Below are 20,145 nucleotides of genomic sequence, written 5' to 3'. Positions count from 1 at the left end.
CAAAGCTGGAACGCTCCAAAATCCTAAGCAGCTTGGGTGCTGATGCAATGCCACAGGCAGAAAACTCAGAAAAATCACCAAATATTTGCATGTACAAAATTCTTAGAAAAGGTATAATAGCCAGTGAACGGAACCAGTCTAGATGTCCATCAACAGAGGAACCAGTAACTGCTATATATACACAGAGGTTTAGTCATCTGTAAGGAAAATGAAGCCGTGACATTTGCAGGAAAATGGACCGAACCAGAGCGCAGTATGTTAAACAAAATAAGCCAAAGTCACAAACGCTGCAGTTTTTCTCTCATCCGTGGAATCTTTTAAACATTATATACTGATGTGTGCTCTGGTGGTGTGTGTGTGTGTGTGTGTGTGTGTGTGTGTGTGTGTGTGTGTGTGTAGGTCATGGAATTAGAAAAGGGATCATGAGGAAAGAGGAGGGAATTTTAAGTGAAAGGGAAGAGGAAGGAGTTCTCCACGTGGCATGAAAACAGAAGGCCAGGGCTGCGGGGGACCAGCCAGAGGTGGGCAAGGAACACTGGGGCAGTTGATGATGGAGTGGGATGAATTTGAACAAACCGTGACACATTTACATGAAAATCCTGTAATGGAATTTTGTATGCTAATTTTAGAAATTAATGAAACATTGTGCAAAGTTATCTTTAGGAAGACCCCGGTGGGCTGACTGAATACATGTGTGGTGAGTGAACTGATCTTATTGTCTCTAGGTCCCGAAAATCCTGCTCGCCATTTGGGTTTCAAGACTACCCACCTGTGTATGATGAACAAGAATAGCCCCCATAGGCTCATCTATTTGAATGGTCACCAGAGAGTGGAACTGCTTGGGAAGGATTAGAGGTGTGGCCTTGTTGGAGGAGGTGTGGCCTTGTTGGAGGAGGTGTGTAACTGGGGACGAGCTTCGAGGTTTCAAAAGCCTACACCAAGCCCAGTCCTTCTCTCTCTGTCTCCTTTTGGATCAGGGCTCTTAGCTACTACTCTAGCCCCATGCTTACCTGCCACCATGCTCCCCTCCGTGATGATCATGGACTAGCTCCCTTAAACTGTAAGCAAGTCTCCAGTTAAATGCTTCATCTATAAATGTACCCGTCAATGGTGTTTTGCCACGGAGATAGGACAGTAACTAAGATACCCATTGCAGACAGGCCTGTCTTTCTGTAGGATGAGGCCCAATGGAGACTCCTCTTCTCCAGTTCTTTAGGAGTGACTCTGGACTGTGGGTCGGTGGTTGGTTTCAATGACTTCTTTGTGTATATGGTGTGTGCATGTATGCTTCAGCCTCAGCAGTTTGATTGTTTGTTTCAGTAGCGACAGGGTTTCTCTGTGTAGCCTTGGCTGTCCTGGAACTAGCTCTGTAGATCAGGCTGGCCTTAAACTCAGAGATTGGCCTGCCTCTGCCTCCCAAGCCCTGGGATTAAAGGCGTGCACCGCCACCACCCTGCAGCCTGGGAGCTGTGGCGTTGCCCATCCAGCCTCTTTTGGAGTGGCTGCCCTGTCCTTCGGTGCCTGTCTAACATCCTTTAGGAATGTAGCCCCCCCCTTTCCAATGCCACACAGACTACCTCACCCACTGTTCCCCCAGTATGGAAGTGTGTAATTCCAGACACGGTTATTTATCTCCTGAAACCCACAAGTGGCAGGATTCACGGTGACAACCTAAGGAGACAAATCTGGCTGTCTCGAGGAATCTGGAGCATTAGGAGCCACCGGACTCAACCCAGCACAAACTGGTCCCCATGTGTCTGACAGACTTGTGTGATGGTGAATCTTCATGCCGGCTTAACTGGATTGTGAATCACCTAGGAGGCCAGGGTCTGAGTGTTCTCAAAGGTGTTTCCAGAGATTAACGGAGGACCTCTCCGAGTGTGGGAAGGGCCATCCATGGGCTGGCACCCCTGACTGAATGCAGAAGGGGAGAAAGGGAAACCCAGTGAGTCCTAGTCCATATCTCTGGGTTTCCTTGCTTCAGGTGGACTGTGATAGGCACCTCACACCTTTCCTGTCACGCTGAGCTGTATCTCCTGAGACCATGAGCCAAAATACACCTTCCCTTCCTTTTCGTTCTTTCTTTTTTTAATTTTAAAGATTTATTTATTTATATACACAAGTACACTGTAGCTGTCTTCAGACACACCAGAAGAGGGCATTGGATTCCATTACAGATGGTTGTGAGCCACCATGTGGTTGCTGGGAATTGAACTCAGGACCTCTGGAAGAGCAGTCAGTGCTCTCAACCTCTGAGCCATCTCTCCAGCCCCCACCTTTCTTTTCTTAGGTTGCTTTTTACCAGGTATTTGGTTACAACAAGAAAAGTAGCTGAGACACCACTTGATGACCAGATCTCGCAGAAGCATTTTCAATCAAAGCAACTGGCAGCCTGAGGGTGGTTAAAGGTTTCAAGGGATGCTGTCGGGTAACACAGCAATTCTGAATGCACAGGATATAGGAGCAATTTTATTTTTAAAGGATCTTTAGATCCACCTTGGCCCTTTCTCTTATCTAGAATAAGACAGTTCCCTGGGCTCTGAGCTGCTTAGCACCGCTGACCTAGCTTCACTCACTGACCTGACAGGTCTCTCAGAATTTCCTGTTAATGTTGCTTATCCCAGGGAGGTGCCTATAGAGTGGAGGCCTCTGTGTGTGTGTGTGTGTGTGTGTGTGTGTGTGTGTGTGTGTGTGTGTGGTTATTTCAGCGACATTTCTTTGCCTGGCACAGACCTTAGCATGCAATGGGCTCCTTCCAAATGTTTGTTGAAATAAATGAATTAATCTAGGAGATGAATGTGGAGCTTTTCTATTTCCTTTGACCTTCAAATTTAATTAAAGGTCGCATCAAAGTATTTATTATTTCTCTTATAAAAACCTTACTTAAAATAATGAAATGGATGAGCGCATGTGTGACTTTTTCTTAGGAAATGCTAGCCGGAACTGGGGCTCTTTAATTTAATCGAACTTTAATAAAAGCTCTTATTTATGCTCTCTCAGGTGACAGGTCTTCCACGGCGATATGACATTCTGCCAACTTGGTGTCCTATTTTTCTTTTATCTAGGATTTAGATGTGAATTTTTTTTTCTTTTTTAAGCAGGGAAAGTTGATAGAGACTTATTGCATGCCAGAATATATGACAAATCTAATTAAAAATTATATGATATTTCAAAGTAGAACAGAAATTAGCGAGCTGGGAGGGGAGAGAGAGAGAGAGAGAGAGAGAGAGAGAGAGAGAGAGAGAGAGAGAGAGGAGGGGAAAGGCTGGTCACCAACTGCTGTCAGACCAAATTAACTAAAATAAAAACATCAGATTTGCACTGAACAGCATATGGCAAGCAATTGCTCTAGAACCCAACATCTAGATTGTAGGAAAATGTCAAACATTCGTGGAGAAAAGGTTCTATTAAAGAAATGTTACTTTTCAAGGTGAGGATAAAAAGAAAAGTTACGTTTCTCAGATTTGAAACAGGAAAAGCAACCACAAAAGGAATAGATTGAATTAACATCAGTTAAAACCTCTGTAAGATAATCAGAACTGAACATGCTTAGTGTTACAAATCTTAGAACCCCACATCTGAGCTTCCTGAGCAGTAACATGAAATCCAAACAGGGAATTCCACACTTGATCCCACACGATGGGTCACAGGCAAATTGTAGATGCATTAAAATACTGTGCAAACTTGTTCTCCTGTAAAAGGTGTACACGAAACCTGTTGCATGCTGAAACTTGGGTCCTGCCCTCGAGATATCTCATTATATCTATACACAGATATTTCAAAATTTAAAAGTCTCCATGGACCCTCTCGTTCTGGCTTTCTGTCACTGTCACAAAATGCCAGAGAAAAATATCTTCCAAGAAGGAAAGCTTATTTTGGCTCATGGTGTGAGAGAGTTTAGTCCGTGGTCACTTGATCGTATTTCCTTGGGACTGAGGTGTTGAGGTCAGAAGAAGGTGGTGAGGGGTGAGTGGGTAGGTCCTGACAGACCTTCCAAGCATACACTTCCATAGGCCTAACTTCTTCCCAATCTCCCTCACTCCAGGGTTTCCTGTGTAGTCCCAGCTCTAGCTGTCCTAGAACTCACTCTGTAGACCAGGCTGGCCTCAAACTCAGAGCTCCAGCTGCCTCAGCCTCCTGAGTCCTGGGATTAAAAGTGTGCACCACCACTACTCAGCCTTTTTTCCAACTCTTAAAGTTTCCATCACCTCTCAAGATTGCCTCAAGCTGGAGGGCACCTAAGATGGGAATCACACCACTTCTGGTGCCAAGAAACATACTGTGTCATAAAAAATGTCCCCATCCAGCAGAATTGAACAGTGTCAACATCTATACATCCATAAGCCAAGTCTCTGAGAAAAAGACCCAGTCCCAGGAATGAACAATTTACACATACACAAATTAAAAATAAGTGGGCATGTGAAGAAATGGCTTCTCTAACCTCTGAGAGGGTGTGGTGCACAGGAGGGAGTGCTTTAACCTCACTTTTCTTTGCAGTTACTAAACCTGCAAGATGGGAGTGTTGTACTTATTGTGAAGAAATTGCTTCTCCTTGGTCCCTGACAGTCCTATGTGTCATTTTCAACAAAGCTTCCCAAAACACTACAGAGGAAAAGAGGCAAGAAATGATTTTATGATCCATCTGCACTTTGGTTCTTGTCTTCTAAGTTACAAATCCACACCAGTGAGACTCAGTATTTAGTTCATGAAAGGTTTACTTTTGTCTCGTGATTTTGTTTTCTCAAGTGCAGGAACTCTGTTACGCCACTAGGGAGCGCCCAAGCCATACATTAGGATGAAGCCCGTGTTGGCCGATCAGGGTTTGTCAAGTTCTTGCAACATTAGTTTCTAACCAGAAGGCATTTGGGATTCCAAGTCCATCTGGACACGCAGCTCCGCCACCTGCTCTAGTCCGCGTTCCTTTACTACCCCAGGGGCGTGGACGGACCCAGGTGACTCCTGCTAGAAGGCAAGAGGGGCCTTGAAACCCTAGGGCTGATTTAAAAGGAAGATGTTTCTGGTTTCATTTCTGGAGAAGTTGACCCAGTCTTTGCACCGCTGACCTCCCAAACATGGGCCATGGTCTAAGCAAGAGATAACCAAGTGGAACGGATGGGAATAATTTGGGGGGAATGACAGTCCTTTCCAGGAGATGAGTATCTTTAAAGTTCCAGTAATTCTTAGCATTCAGACCACCCTGGAGCAGTGCAAATTCAGAATGATTTGTAAGAGCTGTTTTCCACTTGCGTTTGTAAGGAGCCAGTGAAGGATGTGGCTTTGCTCAGAATTTGTCTTTTCCTGACTCTACCTGAACGCTGGGCTGTCAGGGCTCTGGCTTGATTTATTGAATTAAACATGTTACCCGCTGATTTGTTCACTTACTCCTGCCCTTTGTGAAGGGGTGCTGGGAATGCGGATGAAGACTGCTGAAAAAAGAGTCACTTTCAACAGGCAGTGTTTTGCAAAGTAGGTCACCCTGGCTTTTCCACTGGGTGAAGAGGCTGGAATCCCATTAACCTCCAACAGGCAGGCTTGGGGGTGAGGGGGTGGGGGAGGGGGTGGGGGTGGGGTTGTTAGTGCAAAACAAAACCTGGCTTCGTGCAGGCTTCCTAATTTGACTTCCTAATGAGATTTGGAAAGGAAAGGGGAATAGAGGGTTTAGGAAAATTCCTTTCCCTTAATGAGCTGAGCCGTAGTGTGGGGTGGAAGGTTTGGGATGTCTGGGAGCTGAGGTTGCCATCAATTAAGTTTTTGTTTTGTTTTGCTTTTTCTTTTTAACTTTTGTTTGTTTGTTTCCACTGGGTCTCAGGAAGCCTGGGGGATAGATGAAGATATTCCCCAAATAATACTTCTTTCAACTTTCAGAATGTCTTTTACATGCTGGAAGAAACACACACACACACACACACACACACACACACACACACACACACAAGAAACAACCCTCCCCACCAAAATCAAAACACCTCCGAGCCACCCAAACACACACAAAAAACTCAAGTTGATTTTCGTTGATTACAGCCCAGCCAGCCTTAGTCTTCTACAGCAGGATTGAGGGATCGTTAGTGTTTGTGACTGGAGACCTCACTCTGCCCCACCCTGCACCGTGCAGGGTTTCTTCTACCCCAGCTTAATGCCTGTGACTCTAAAGCAAGCCATGCAGCCCTGGCTATGCAGCCTTACTTCATGCCTCAGCTGGGTAGGGCCTAGCCGGCCATGCTCCTCAGCCCTCTCAGGTTCCACGGAACCATACTTTCTTTGGGGACCTTTGTGCTGTTCTTTTTTAGTTTCATTTGAAGGCAGGTCTTTACCATGAAGAGTGGGGACTCTGTCCTAAGCATAATTCCTATCCCTCCCTCCACTGTCACCCCCTTCTGCTAGTCCTCCCACCCCTCAACCCCCCAACCCCTTACCCCAGCATTTGATCCTGGCTTTAGGCAGTCTCTCATTTATCGTTGACTCATTTTGCATCGGCAGAGACTTTTAGCCCTGAAATTCAAAGCTATATAACTGGGCACTTGGCCTCATAGAAATGTTTTTAGGACATCTTAACAACACGTCATCGGCAGAGCTGATCTCATGGGCTTTCCCCTTAAACTTCATCTAATGACCCCAGTCATGGCTGGGGCTGCCAGCTCTATGATTGGGTCAGCTCCGTACCTGAGAGGCATTTTGACCACTCTTCCTCCCTCATTTCCCCCAGTCTGTCACCACAGCTGTCAGCTTGACGGGCTGCTGCTTACCACTGCACCTGTCTGTTTCCTCTTCCCCTCCCCCGTCCCTTCAGAAGTGGCCCATACCTCTCCCGGCTCCCTGCAGCTGCAGGCCTGCCCTTCCCACCTCATTCAGTGTTTCACATTGGGACCTTGGCATTGCTACTGCCTTGGTTTTCAAATGCTGTCTGATCCCAGTCTTCTGCTGAAAACTCGTCAATAGGTGTTTTAAAATAAAAATTAAAACAAGCTTTTGTTTTGCTGGTATACTTATTGTACAGAGGACTGGATTTCACAAGGGTATTGTCATACAACTATATAATATGGTTTGACCATGTCTCTCCTACTCCAACCTCCTGACCACCCTACCATTCTTAAAATTTTTAAAGGCTTTTTTTTTTTTTGGTTCTTTTTTTCGGAGCTGGGGACCGAACCCAGGGCCTTGAGCCAACCCCCCATTCTTAAATTTTTAATGTTGCATAAGTCGGCCCCACATGAAGTTCACCTTTGAATTCTGCATCTAGTTATGCCGAAACTAGCAGCCTTTTAATGCTTTGACTGTGCCGAACTCTTCTTCATTCTGACCTTGCCATGACTTTTCTTTACATATAGGTCATGCTTGCTAAATATCTTTCCCCACCGAACTGCAGCCCAGGAAGAGTTCTGTTCACCCCAGTCTCCCCAGCCCCCTTGACGGAGCCTTTCTTTGGATCTTAATAACTATATACTGAATCAATGAGGTGTTTGGGTTGTCATTGCTTGAAGGATTCGGGGTAAAGTAGAGGTCGGATTTTGTTTCCTGTCATTGTGAGACAAGAGTCAATTTATTACTGATATTATGCTATTAATTTCAGGCTGATCAAAAGCTTGACTAGAAGAAAGAAATGTGTTAGAAAGTGAGAAAATGAATCTGAGAATCTTGTTAGAAATGGAGGAGGTGGGTTAGGGCCAGTCATCTGGGTATGTCTTATATTCTGATTCTGCCCTCAAGTGGACCAGAATGTAACAGTGGGCCTGTCACAAAGGGGACATCTGTAAAAGGGTCACGGTGAGGGGAGACAGACAGAATTAATTCCTCTCTGTGCCAACTGAGGTAACTGGGTTCTTATGGATGCTGACAGGAAAAGAAACCCCTTCCCTTCCTGAATGTACATTTTTTGGGAATAGAAAGATGCTAAGAAGAAGGGAACCCAGCAGGTTTGGGTTCCTAAAAGATCACTTATAACAGCGTAGTTGATGCATTTGATTATAGGAAATTATAGAATGAGTTGAAGCAGGTCAGGAAGAAAAGGTTGGCGCTAGTTTGACCGGATGGTAGAGGAGAGCCAGATAAGGACCTGCTGGCAGGATAGTAGGGAGAATACACGAGGTTTTATGAGCCACTGCACTTTATATGTTTCCCCACACAAACAAGAGTAGAGCTATTTGCTTCTTTGTGATTTTTTTAGATAGTCTTACTGCATAGCCCCACCTAACCTAGAACTTAACTATGTAGACCAGGCTAGCTTCAGACTCAAAGAGTCTGTTTCTGCCTCCCCAGTGCTGGGACTAAAAGTGTGCACTCTCCCACACAGTGAAGATTAGGTTGAAGAGAAGGAGAAGAGTTCCATTTTGGACATGATGAGTTCTAGTTCAATAAGGGCCATCTTTGGAAAGGTATTCCTCAAACCGATCTCTCTCTCTCCATCCTATCAATCCTACCTACCTGTCTGTCTGTCTATCACCTGTCTGTCTGTCTATCTATCTATCATCTGTCTATCTGTCTGTCTGTCTATCTATCATGTATCTGTCTATCTATCATCTGTCTATCTGTCTGTCTGTCTATCTATCTATCTATCTATCATCTATCTATCTATCATCTGTCTATCTATCTATCTATCTATCTATCTATCATCTGTCTGTCTGTCTGTCTGTCTGTCTATCTATCATGTATCTGTCTATCTATCTATCATCTATCTATCTATCATCTGTCTATCTATCTGTCTGTCTGTCTGTCTGTCTGTCTGTCTGTCTGTCTGTCTATCTATCTATCTATCATCTATCTATCTATCATCTGTCTATCTATCTATCTATCTATCTATCTATCTATCTATCTATCTATCATCTGTCTGTCTGTCTGTCTGTCTATCTATCATGTATCTGTCTATCTATCTATCATCTATCTATCTATCATCTGTCTATCTATCTATCTATCTATCTATCTATCTATCTATCATCTGTCTGTCTGTCTGTCTGTCTATCTATCATGTATCTGTCTATCTATCTATCATCTGTCTATCTGTCTGTCTATCACCTGTCTGTCTGTCTATCTACCTATCTATCATCTGTCTATCTGTCTATCTATCATGTATCTGTCTATCTATCATCTGTCTATCTGTCTGTCTATCTATCTATCTATCTATCTATCTATCTATCATCTGTCTATCTATCATCTGTCTATCTATCATCTGTCTGTCTGTCTATCTATCATGTATCTGTCTATCTATCATGTATCTGTCTATCTGTCTGTCTATCTATCTGTCAATCTATCTATCATCTATCTGTCTATCTATCTGTCAATCTATCTATCATCTATCTGTCTATCTATCTATCATCTATCTGTCTGTCTGTCTGTCTATCTATCTATCATCTGTCTATCTATCTATCATCTGTCTGTCTATCATCTGTCTATCATCTGTCTATCTATCTATCATCTGTCTGTCTATCATCTGTCTATCATCTGTCTGTCTATCTATCATGTATCTATCTATCATCTGTCTATTTATCTGTCTATCTATCATCTGTCTATCTATTTATCTATCATCTGTCTATCTATTTATCTATCATGTATCTATCTACCTATCATCTGTCTATTTATCTGTCTATCTATCTATCTATCTATCTATCTATCTACCTATCTATCCATTCATCCTCCACTCTATCAATCATCCTCTATTCTGTCTATCATTTATCCATATATCCATCTATCCTCTAGTTTATCTCTCTGTCTATCTATCTATCTATCTACCTATCTATCTATCTATCTATCTATCTATCTATCTATCTATCTATCCATCCTCCATTCTATCAATCATCTTCTATTCTGTCTATCATCTATCCATATATCCATCCATCCTCTAGTCTATCTCTGTCTGTCTATCTATCTTATCCCATCCATCCATCCATCCATCCATCCATCCATCCATCCATCCATCTCTTGTATCTATTCTTGGTCATCTATCCACCCATCTGGGATCATGGTAGTTTAAATTGGACAGCATACCCCTGGGCCACCAAAGACTTTAGGGCATATAAACTCTTCACGAGACACAGTTGACAGAGACAAGAGAGGGTCTGAGACCTGAGACCAGTACAGGTGTGTTTTCCCATAACTCAGGATTGCTTAGAGTGGGCACACCTGTGTTGCCAGGGCCTGGAACGTATGTATTCAGTCTGCCGGACTGAGAGCACAAGGAGCATGCCACGGTTAATCAGTTGGGTCCTCTGTGGTGGATGAAGAACCACTGGGGAAACAGAGGCAAAGAAGACAAAGCTTCCCACATGGGCAACACTTCCCTGACTTGCTCATCTGAGAGGTACTGTTAACTTTAATGGCACAACCAATATTAAGTGACCCTGAGCTAGGTGGCTTCTAGGACAAGGCTAGGGTGGCAGGGAAGACAAGTGTCTGTTTGGTACTTACACATTGACAGGCTGCCAGGCTGGCCACTGGGCTTTGGCTTTGATGACAGTGAGGACTTCATCACTCTGCAAGAGAACCACACATGTTTAATGTAGAGCGCTGGGCTTCTGGCAAGAGGAGGAATTTAGTGTAATGATGGCTTTCTGCTTCCTTTTTATTTCCTCGTGTGCTGTGAAGCCATTTCACCCCAGCAGCACCAAGAGGTGGCACTGGGCTTTCAGTCTGGCTGTGGGTAATCCCACTCAGTCACACCTTGGTTCTGTGGTCTAGCCCATCCCCCCATTAGATCCAGCTATGACCCAGACTTCACCTCTATTGACTAGACTTCCCTATTTGTTCAGCATAAAGGGCTGAGTCACCAGCTTAGGATTCAGACACAGAGACCCGGCCAACACTGGTCAGCAAACTCTGTAAGGCGGTCAACCCTTCAACCAGAGTGCTTGTCACCCTTCTGCTGGGGAGACCCTCTTCTCCAAACAAGGAGGCCAGGACAAAGCCCTCATACCTTTTCCCCTTGTGGCTTCTGTTCTATTTTGATTAGACAGTGTCTAGAACATCATTGAATTATGGGGAACCTCATATAACTTCTGAGGAAGAATTTGAGAATTAATAGTTTGAAGGCAAACATGTGGTTTGCCACCAAGATCAGAATCCTATGGATCTTGCTTGACTTGACATTGAGATTCATTTGTTTTTTTACTTTCAGTGAAGTGTGTCAGGAGCAGTCTGCATAGCTCAGAGTCATCCTTAATGGAGATCTCCTCTGATCAGAGTTGACTGGCTCCAGTTGCTGCCTTTCCCTGGCCTGGGCCCAGCAACTTGGACACCTAGGAACAATAGAATGCCACCAACTGGGGCAGGAAGAGCTGTGCTAATAACTGCACGGAGCTCCAGGTTCCAGGGGGTGGGGGTGGGGGCGGGGGCAGAGCCTTGCTTGGCTGCCTCATAGCTACTTTCCAGTCCTCAGACTTGGCAATAGGTGCCTAGAACTTATTTGGGATGAACTGGTGATCATCTCCCAGCACACAGTGAAAGCTGAAAGTAAGGGACCAGAGAGTCCCCCAGCCAATCATAAAAACCTTTCTCTGCCCCAGGACCTGAGGGTCTTGACTAGGAACAGGGAAGGGGTCATACATAGGGCTCTGAGAGGAAGGGGGCTTTATCTAGAGCCAATTCAGTCTGGACCTCTGGTGGTTTGGGTTGGGTGAGGAGAAGGGCAGGAGGTGGGAAAGGTGGCAGAGTTCACAGCCTCTTTCTGAGTGCTTTTCCTAGGCTGCCCATTGTGTGTGGAGGGAAGAATCACTGGGAGTGTAGACAACCACACACACACACACACACACACACACAGAGAGAGAGAGAGAGAGAGAGAGAGAGAGAGAGAGAGACAGACAGACAGACAGACAGACCAACAGACATATACAGAGACAGATAGACCAACACACACATACACAGAGACAAACAGACAGACCAACACACACACAGAGACAGACACACACGGGCAGACAGACAGACAGACAGACAGACAGACAGACAGACAGACACACACACACACACACACACACACACACACACACACACACTTGCATGGGTCTTAAGGAAGACCTCCTGAGTGATCCCATTTCTCCTAGAAGATTTGTATGTTTTTTTACAATGTGTCTTTTGGGGAAGGGCTAACAGAAGCTGCTCACCATCAAGCCATACACAAGACCATTTCTACAGTGTCAACTCTGCATCTCCTTCAACACCCATAGAAAGTCCACATGGGGCCCTCCTCTGCCTTCAGACTCACTCCTGTATCCAGGTTACACACACCAGATACCTGAGCAGATGAGGAACAGCACCAGCTCCCCCGATCTCTTGCCCCTCACCCCTGACAGGACCAGATACCCTCTGTGTTCATATCCACAAACCTGGCCGCACTCTTCCCCACCTGGAGCCATCATCAGCTATCCCTGATCTCGCCTTCTTTCTCGACCTTGGACCATGTGGACCCCTGCCCCACATCTAGAGCTGGAATTACTTTCTTGTTCACTTATCAATTTCAGAATAACATGTGCTTACTGTGGAAAAATTTCAGCATCACAGGAGCACACCGTGTAAATGTTGGGTACATCCTGCTTAGCACCTACCCTGCCTTCGTCTCCTCTCCCTCCTCCAGGATGGTACAGCTTCACACGCATCCTTCCAGGCCTCTTATGACGCATACGCAACAACTGTTGTGCTTGTGTGGACTATATACACCTTCCCTCACGAAGCCCTCCCTATTCTGAAACTTGCCTTGTACCCTGCATTTCACCCTTTTTCTTTAACACTGCATCATGAGAAAATTTCTCTCAGAACATTCTATAGACTCTATAGAATATATACCAAACAGCGTAGCTCACGATTAATATTTTCAAGTGCTGAAAAACCTTCAAATCATGAGGGTGAGCCAGTTCACCACATCGAATAAGTCCAAGATGCCGGATCTGAGTAACGAGAGGCCGTCTCCTGAGAAATACCTCACTAAAGAAATTAAATCAACGTGGGTGAAGTTGAGGTAGCCATGGAGCCAGCTGACCCTACAGATTCACCTTGCTTTACAATTAAATCATGGTTTTCGGGTCCTAGCTAATGACATATTGATTTTGCTTCTGCTGTATATTACCCAGCAACAGTAGTCCAGACCCTTCATTACTGCTTTATTTATCTGCATCGCTTTCAGTGTACAGATGTTCTTGGGATGCTGGGTCCATGTGTGTGGGCAGGACAGCTCCTTGCTGTAAATGGTTTCATCTGAGCTTATGCCGCAGCTTACACTTGGTCCCTTTTTGTAATAATTCATGCTATTTACTGAAATAAGAAAGGGATATTTTGGGCCATTCATTTTATATATGAAATCCACACCTTTATATATAGAAAATATATACCCGAGAATACAACCCCCTACCCTTACAAGGCTGAGGCAGGAGGACATTGAGTTAGAGGCTAGCCTTGGCTATGTGAAGAGATTCTATCACTATCTACTCAACCAACCAACTAACCAACCAACCAACCAACCAACCAACCAACCAACCAACCAACCAGCCAACCAACCAACCAAACAACCAACCAACCAACCAACCAACCAACCAAACAAACAAACAAACAAACAAACAAGCAAGCAAACAAACACGCCCCTGCAAAGCCAACACCTAAATATTTTTGCTGAGCACCAAGGTTTATGATATGCGCTAAGTCCTAAGGCTCTGGAGACAACCTGACTTGCATAACCACATCCAAATAGCTGGGCCTCAGAAAAATGACGCCTTTCTTTCTTTTTTTGTGATTTATTTTTATTTTCTTTTTGAAGATTTTTTTAATTCTTTAAAAACATGCTTTAAAGTAAATGTCCCAATATTTATAGTACATAGAGAATGCCTTTCCTCTTTATTTTGGCTTTTATGTGCATGCGTGCATGTGTGTGGAGCGTGTCAGAGCCTTTGAAACTGGAGTTGCAGGTGGTTGTGAATCGTCTTGTGTAGGTGCTGGGAACTGAAGTTAGTTCCTTGGAAGGGCAGCAAGTACTCATAACCATGGAGGCATCTCTCCAATGGCCTCTCTTTTAAAGACAAAGTCTTGTTATGTACACAGAGCTGGTCTTGAACTTGTGACCTTGCTATCTGAGACTCCTGAGGTTTAGAACTACAGATGGGTAACACCCTGCTTAAAATACACGCGCGCGCATGCGCGCGCGCGCGCGTGTGTGTATGTGTGTATTTGTGTGGGTGTGTATGTATGTGTGTGGGTGTGTGTATGTGTGTGTATGTGTATGTGTGTGTATATTTGTGTGTGTGCGTTTGTGTATTTGTGTGTGTGTATTTGTGGTGTGTATGTGTGTGTATGTGTGTGTATGTGTGTGTGTATTTGTGTGGGTGTGTGCGTATGTATGTTTGTGTATTTGTGTGTGCATGTGTGTGTATGTGTATATGTGTGTATTTGTGTATGTATCTGTATGTGTATTTGTGTGGGTGTGTGCGTATGTATTTGTGTGTGTGCATGTATGCGTGTGGGTATGTGTATGTGTGTGTATGTGTATGTGTGTGTATTTGTGTGGGTATGTGTGTATGTATGTTTGTGTATTTGTGTGTGTATGTGTATATGTGTGTATGTGTGTATGTATCTGTGTGTGTATTTGTGTATGTATGTGTGTGTGTGTATAAAATAACCATCCATTAGCCCATTAGCAGTGGCTAGTTAATATTTAACTGTTTCTGTAAGTGACAGAAGAATGAAGATTCGTGTGCCAATTTTACACACCCAAGTGTTCTGTCATTGAATGACCAAAAAATGAAGACATTTAAAACTGTGCTGGGGCCTTCCAAATGCCTGGATCAATGAATATATTCCTGAATAAATATAAGTATATCCAGCTCCTCACAGCTTTGCACACCCCAGCTACGGAGGAAACAAACCTGACTATACCATTGGCTAATTCTGGGACATTTGCAAGTCTGTCGACCCTGCTCAGTTTTCTCACATGTGACATGGGACTGTCAAGAGAACTACATGGCATTGGTCACATGAGCTGTTGGTACAGAGCACTGCAGGAATATCAGCCTCACTCTGCAGGTGCACTCGCAGTGAGCAGCTTGGCTTGGAGATGCTCTCAGTTCAGGGTGGAGGCCACAGCGCCCCAGGAGAGCTTCCTTGTAAACAGCTGAGCTCCAAGTCTCAGTGAACAGCGGAGGGGAGGTTTCTGTGGTCAAGGAAGCATGGACGGGCCCCTGGAGCTCTGTTTCATACTCTGAAGAACAACAGGCTTAAATTCAGAGTAAGCAATCTATGCGTCAGACTTAAGTGAAAAGCTTGTTTTAACAAGCCTCCAAGGTGCAGCCAGGATCTTTCAAGGATCCTCCGAGCCCCTTCACACCTCCCATAGGACACTTTTCAAATGAAGTACTTCAAGGCAGCCACAGTGTAGGCCTTGTTTGGATGCTGTTAGCACTTTCCCAAAGATGTGCCAATTAAAATAAACTCCCCCATAGAAACTGCAGGTCACTCGAGTCTGTCTCACATTTTGCTTTTGGTAAACACATTGGAAGATGTGGCAGCTGTACTCACACCAAGCTACTAGGCCATGTGGGAAAAGCTCAGCTCTAAACAGGTTGTGGGATCAAGTCAGATCGGAGGGATGAGGGTTCATGCCTGGTGCAGGCGAGAGGCAGAAATGACAGTGGTGGAAGGTGGGGATGGGTCAGGGCTGATTCCAATGCTGGCTGAGCCAGTCACCTCCTCCTTCCCTGGCTCCTAGTCTCCTTCTTGGCACCTGTCTGATTCCTCACCTTTGACCTCACCTCCCAGTTATACACCAAGGCGATCTATCTCCTTTCTTCGAGGCTTCCTGTATCTTGATATCAGCTTGGGCACCCTTCCTGGGGGTACCAGCAAGCTTTCTCTTCCCAGAAAAAAGAACTGGGATATAACTGGTGATCAGAGGGAGAAAGGACCTGGAGCAACAGCTGTGACTTTACTGTTTTTTTTTTTTTGTTGTTGTTGTTTTTTGTTTTTTTAAATCCAAGTTTTCTTTCTTTCTTTCTTTCTTTTTTTTTTTTAAAGATTTATTCATTTATTATATATAAGTACACTGTAGCTGTCTTCAGATACACCAGAAGAGGGCATCAGATCCCATTACAGATGGTTGTGAGCCACCATGTGGTTGCTGGGAATTGAACTCAAGACCTCTGGAAGAGCAGTCGGGTGCTCTTAACCTCTGAGCCATCTCTCCAACCCGACTTTACTGTTTTTATGTGTCAGGCTATAGCTTTTTAAATTATGATGTCATGACCCATAGGGATTATGGGACTGAATGGGAGGGCTGTTATTCAGGGTAAGGTTTCAGAATGTACAATGACCACATGAATGCAAAATGTATTTAAAAAAAAGAGGCCTAATAAATCCAAAGTGTTTCTGGGTGTACACACCTCTATTTTATTGAGTGACTTCACTGTAGCCTTAGTTCTGAGCACACAGTATGCTCCTTGCCCTCAGTGGGATGTCAGGCCACACAAGGCCAGTGATGCTTGGCTCAGATTCAAAACTATTGTGCTAGGGAATGCAGTGTTGTTACATACAGTGTTTTCTGCTTTGATAGAGACAAACTGGTTCAGTCAGGGAAAATGAAGAATATAGTTCCATTCTCATCCCTCAGCATGTAAACATCAAATTAGTATATTTATTAGTGTATTGTGTATCAGATTTTTAAAGTTGTTGTTTGACTTGTGACTTGACTTTAATATAAAGTTATTTCGTTGATTTTGGTTTGGGATAAGAACAGAATTTTTAGCAATTTTTGAAATGTCCCTAAAATCTCCTCAGTCATTTGCGGTGTGTATATATGTGAAGTGGCCATCTGAGCACTGACAATTAAAATATCAAAATGTCAGTCAACCCTGGAAAACGTTGAAGATGCTCTACATCTTCCAGAATCAAATATTCAGCCAAAGTTTGCACGGAGCCATATTGGATTTGGGCCTAGCCGCTTTTTGACTGCATGGTTCAAAGTGACTCTGGGCTGTTTGGCCACAGAGACTCACCCCTAAGATGACTGCCATAAATCTTAAGATTGTTGGACAAAGCCTCTCCCATGAATTTACGGCACAGGAGTATAACATTCAAGGGATGCCTCAGCTCGAGCAGATACCAGTTATCTCCTCAGTCAACACCCAGTGTCTCCACCACCTGACCTCATCGCCTGACTTCTTTGCCTCCAGCTATCACTGCCTATACCCTCATCTCCCCCTCCTTCATATTTCACAAAGGTCACTCCCCCTACCTGAAAGCCTTAAAAGCTGCAATGTTCATCCCAATAAACGAGACCTTGACAACAGAACTTTTGCTTGGTCTCCTTCTTCTCTTCACCCCCATTTTGGCCCACAGGTAGAAAGCCTCTTCGGGACCCTGAATAACTGGGTCCCCGCTGGCGGGGACAAGTGGCGCCCGAACACAGGGACCCCGAAGCAAGGCCGACTACAGGACGATGGAGATAAGAGAGCTGCAGCGGGAATCAAGGACTCTTCAGGCCGCATCGCTCGTGCATCGCTGGAGAAGGAGGTAAGGACCGGTCGAATAATTGTCGTCTAATTGCCATGGGGAAGGTATGGATTTAGGAGGCTTGTTTCATAGGAGAGATCAAGCGCTCACTCAGGGAGAGAGGATTAAGAGTTAAGAAAAAGGATTTAATCAAGTTTTTTTGTTTTATTGATGAAAGGTGTCCCTGGTTAATTTTAAGCAGTGTGGGGCTAGCTTAAGTAAAACTTGTAATAAAAAAGGGACAAGGTAATGGTAAAGTGTTTTTGCATATGCGTTCTTTTAGAGTTATATTTTAGTCTTTGGATCCTGACTAGAGATAGTTTACACCCTAGACATGAGAGAGAATGGGTTTGGGAAAAAACAGTCCTCCCGGACTCTCCACGGATGCTTTGGAGAAAGAGAAAAACCTTTTCAGAGCTCTCTTAGGAATAGAGGGAAAGCAGGAGACGTCCTGCTTCTCTGCTGGCTCCTATTGGAGAAATGCTTATTTCTAGATCTGGGTTCCATAGGTAGGATATGTGGGTCCCTATCGTGGGACACCATTTAGTTTTTTCCCTCTATGTCTATTGTGTGTCCTTGGTGCACCAAGCTGTCCATGTCTGTCAGTTTATGTCTGTGGTCTTTGTTTCTCGTTGTTTAAATGTTTTATGTTTCGTGTTCAAAAGAAAAAAATGATAAAAACTTTATCTGCCAGTCGTTCACACCTTGACTTGGTTTTAACTCGTTTCAAGAAGGGAACAATGCATAAAAAACAGTTTCAATTGGCTTTTGGAGCCTACATCTGTAGCTAGAAGCCTAAGTCTGCTGGACAAGCTCCCCAGGGGCTGGCTAAATGTTTATACTAGCTGATCCTAAAGACACCAGGAGCTTCACAGCTTAAAAGGTGTAACATTGGTAACAGAAAGTTGGCTTAAAACTGTAATTTGGATATGAGCCAACCTAGGGAAACAGGTCCAAATTGAGGTAATATTTTTATGGAATTCTTATTCTAAAAACCAGGCTTCTAAAAGATTTTAGGGCAATGTCTCTTTGAGGTATTGGAGACCGCACCATCGTGCGTTCATATGTAGGAATTGGCAGTCATAGCCAAAGGTGTGGTTTGCCCTAAAGTTACTGTATTTTGATGTTAATTCCACTGCCCCAAGAACAGCTGCCTAGTCACATACTCAGAATTCAGGTGACTTTCCAAAGTTGTGGCTGTGCTCTGGTGTTACAAAGAGATCTTAAAGATTGTGATTAAAGATTGTCAGTGTTACATTGACTAACTCAAACTTATTTATAATTAAGAAAAAAATCAAACAGGTAGAGATTGTTACAGGATTTAAAAAGGATTGATGAGGTTTTAGAACTTGTGAGAGCATTACAGCTTGTTTGCTTACTCCAACTGCCATTTCAAGATAGATTTAGAGGATTATTTTTATACAATTTGTTTACGTCCTGGCAATTGTGAGTTTTCATTTCGTGAGCTTGCTTATAATTTTAGAGAGCCCATAAAGTGATATCATTAAAATTTTTACTAAAGAATGGCTAATAGCCTTATATTATGTAATTTTGTCGCTTCTTCAATGTAAGAAGTTAGAACTTTAAATCTTTAAGTGTATATAGAAATTTTTACTACAAACTTTTGCTCTCTAAATGAGCTTTAATATTTGGGGAGTAGCTGTTAGACTATTCCAGAAAAGAGTATTTAAAACTAATTTTAAGCTACTAAGGATATGTTAGTTGGCTAAGTACCTCACCTTTCCAGAGGACTTAGGTCTTTGTTTGTTATCCTCATTGGAGATAAAGCTTCAGTTGTGTTAATACAGAATTGTAGGCTAGAGTCATGGAAGTATTTTAAAAAGCCAAACAACAGTTAATTGGTTATTACAAAATACTGATATTTGGCCTATTACATATACAAAATTTCAGGCAAAATTGATAATTTTACTCCTTGCATGCTTTTGTATTTACTGTAAATTTGTGCATACAACCCATAGAAAATGCGCTTACTGTATTTATAGGTGGTTCATCTAATGAAAAGGCTACATGTATGATTGGATCACTTGTTTATTCTCTTGAGTTTCTGCTGCTTCAGCACAGATTATTAAATTCCTGGCTTTAGCCACTGTTTTTATAATGTTAAAAAAAAACAAGCTTTCAATTCATATACTGATAGCCAATGTGCTGCTTGTGGTTTACAATTGATTTCAATTACTTAATGCTTTATTAAAGGCAAGTTTTCTACATGAAATCAGTGAGTGATTTCAGTGTAAATTGTCTGACAACTCACTGTCCTTTCAGTGCTCTGGCTCAGACAACTAAACAAAACCATAGACCCAGCTCTTTGAAAATGGTAATGGAGTTGATAACACACCCTCTTGAAAAGAGGAAGACTCCATTTGCTTACTTTCAACTCCCAGCCTCACCCTACCGGCTCAGGGATTTCTAGTGCGACTAAATCTGGACAATATTTATAGGATTTGGCATCTCTAATTAATGCTTATGTTTAGGTAAATAAAGCTGGTGAGGGGCTGGAGAGATGGCTCAGTGGTTAAGAGCACTAAGTACTGTTCCTTTATAGGCCATTTAAGAACTCAAATTAGATTGCCTAGACCCCTTAGCAAGGGAGGACAATGATACCAGACAGATTATAGGCCTTACATAGGAACAGTTAGTCAAAAAATCTCATTCTTTATATATCCAAAACAGTAATGCTGG

The 20,145-nt window shown here is 43.5% G+C and overlaps 1 protein-coding gene across 1 annotated transcript in view; it reads right to left on the bottom strand.

Annotated features, from left to right (window-relative positions):
• The window catches only part of Spon1 (spondin 1), a 299,164-nt gene that overhangs the window by 12,895 nt on the left and 266,124 nt on the right, over positions 1-20,145 (bottom strand). Inside the window, exon 7 of the mRNA NM_172067.2 lies at positions 10,396-10,460. Within this exon, the coding sequence (NP_742064.2) occupies positions 10,396-10,460 (65 nt within the window). The remainder of the gene's footprint in view (positions 1-10,395; positions 10,461-20,145) is intronic.

This window comes from Rattus norvegicus, chromosome 1 (genome assembly GCF_036323735.1).
Source record: "Rattus norvegicus strain BN/NHsdMcwi chromosome 1, GRCr8, whole genome shotgun sequence".
NCBI classification, from domain to species: domain Eukaryota; kingdom Metazoa; phylum Chordata; class Mammalia; order Rodentia; family Muridae; genus Rattus; species Rattus norvegicus.
The sequence above is the reverse complement of the archived record's forward strand: the minus strand, read 5'-3'. Positions and strand labels throughout refer to the sequence as shown.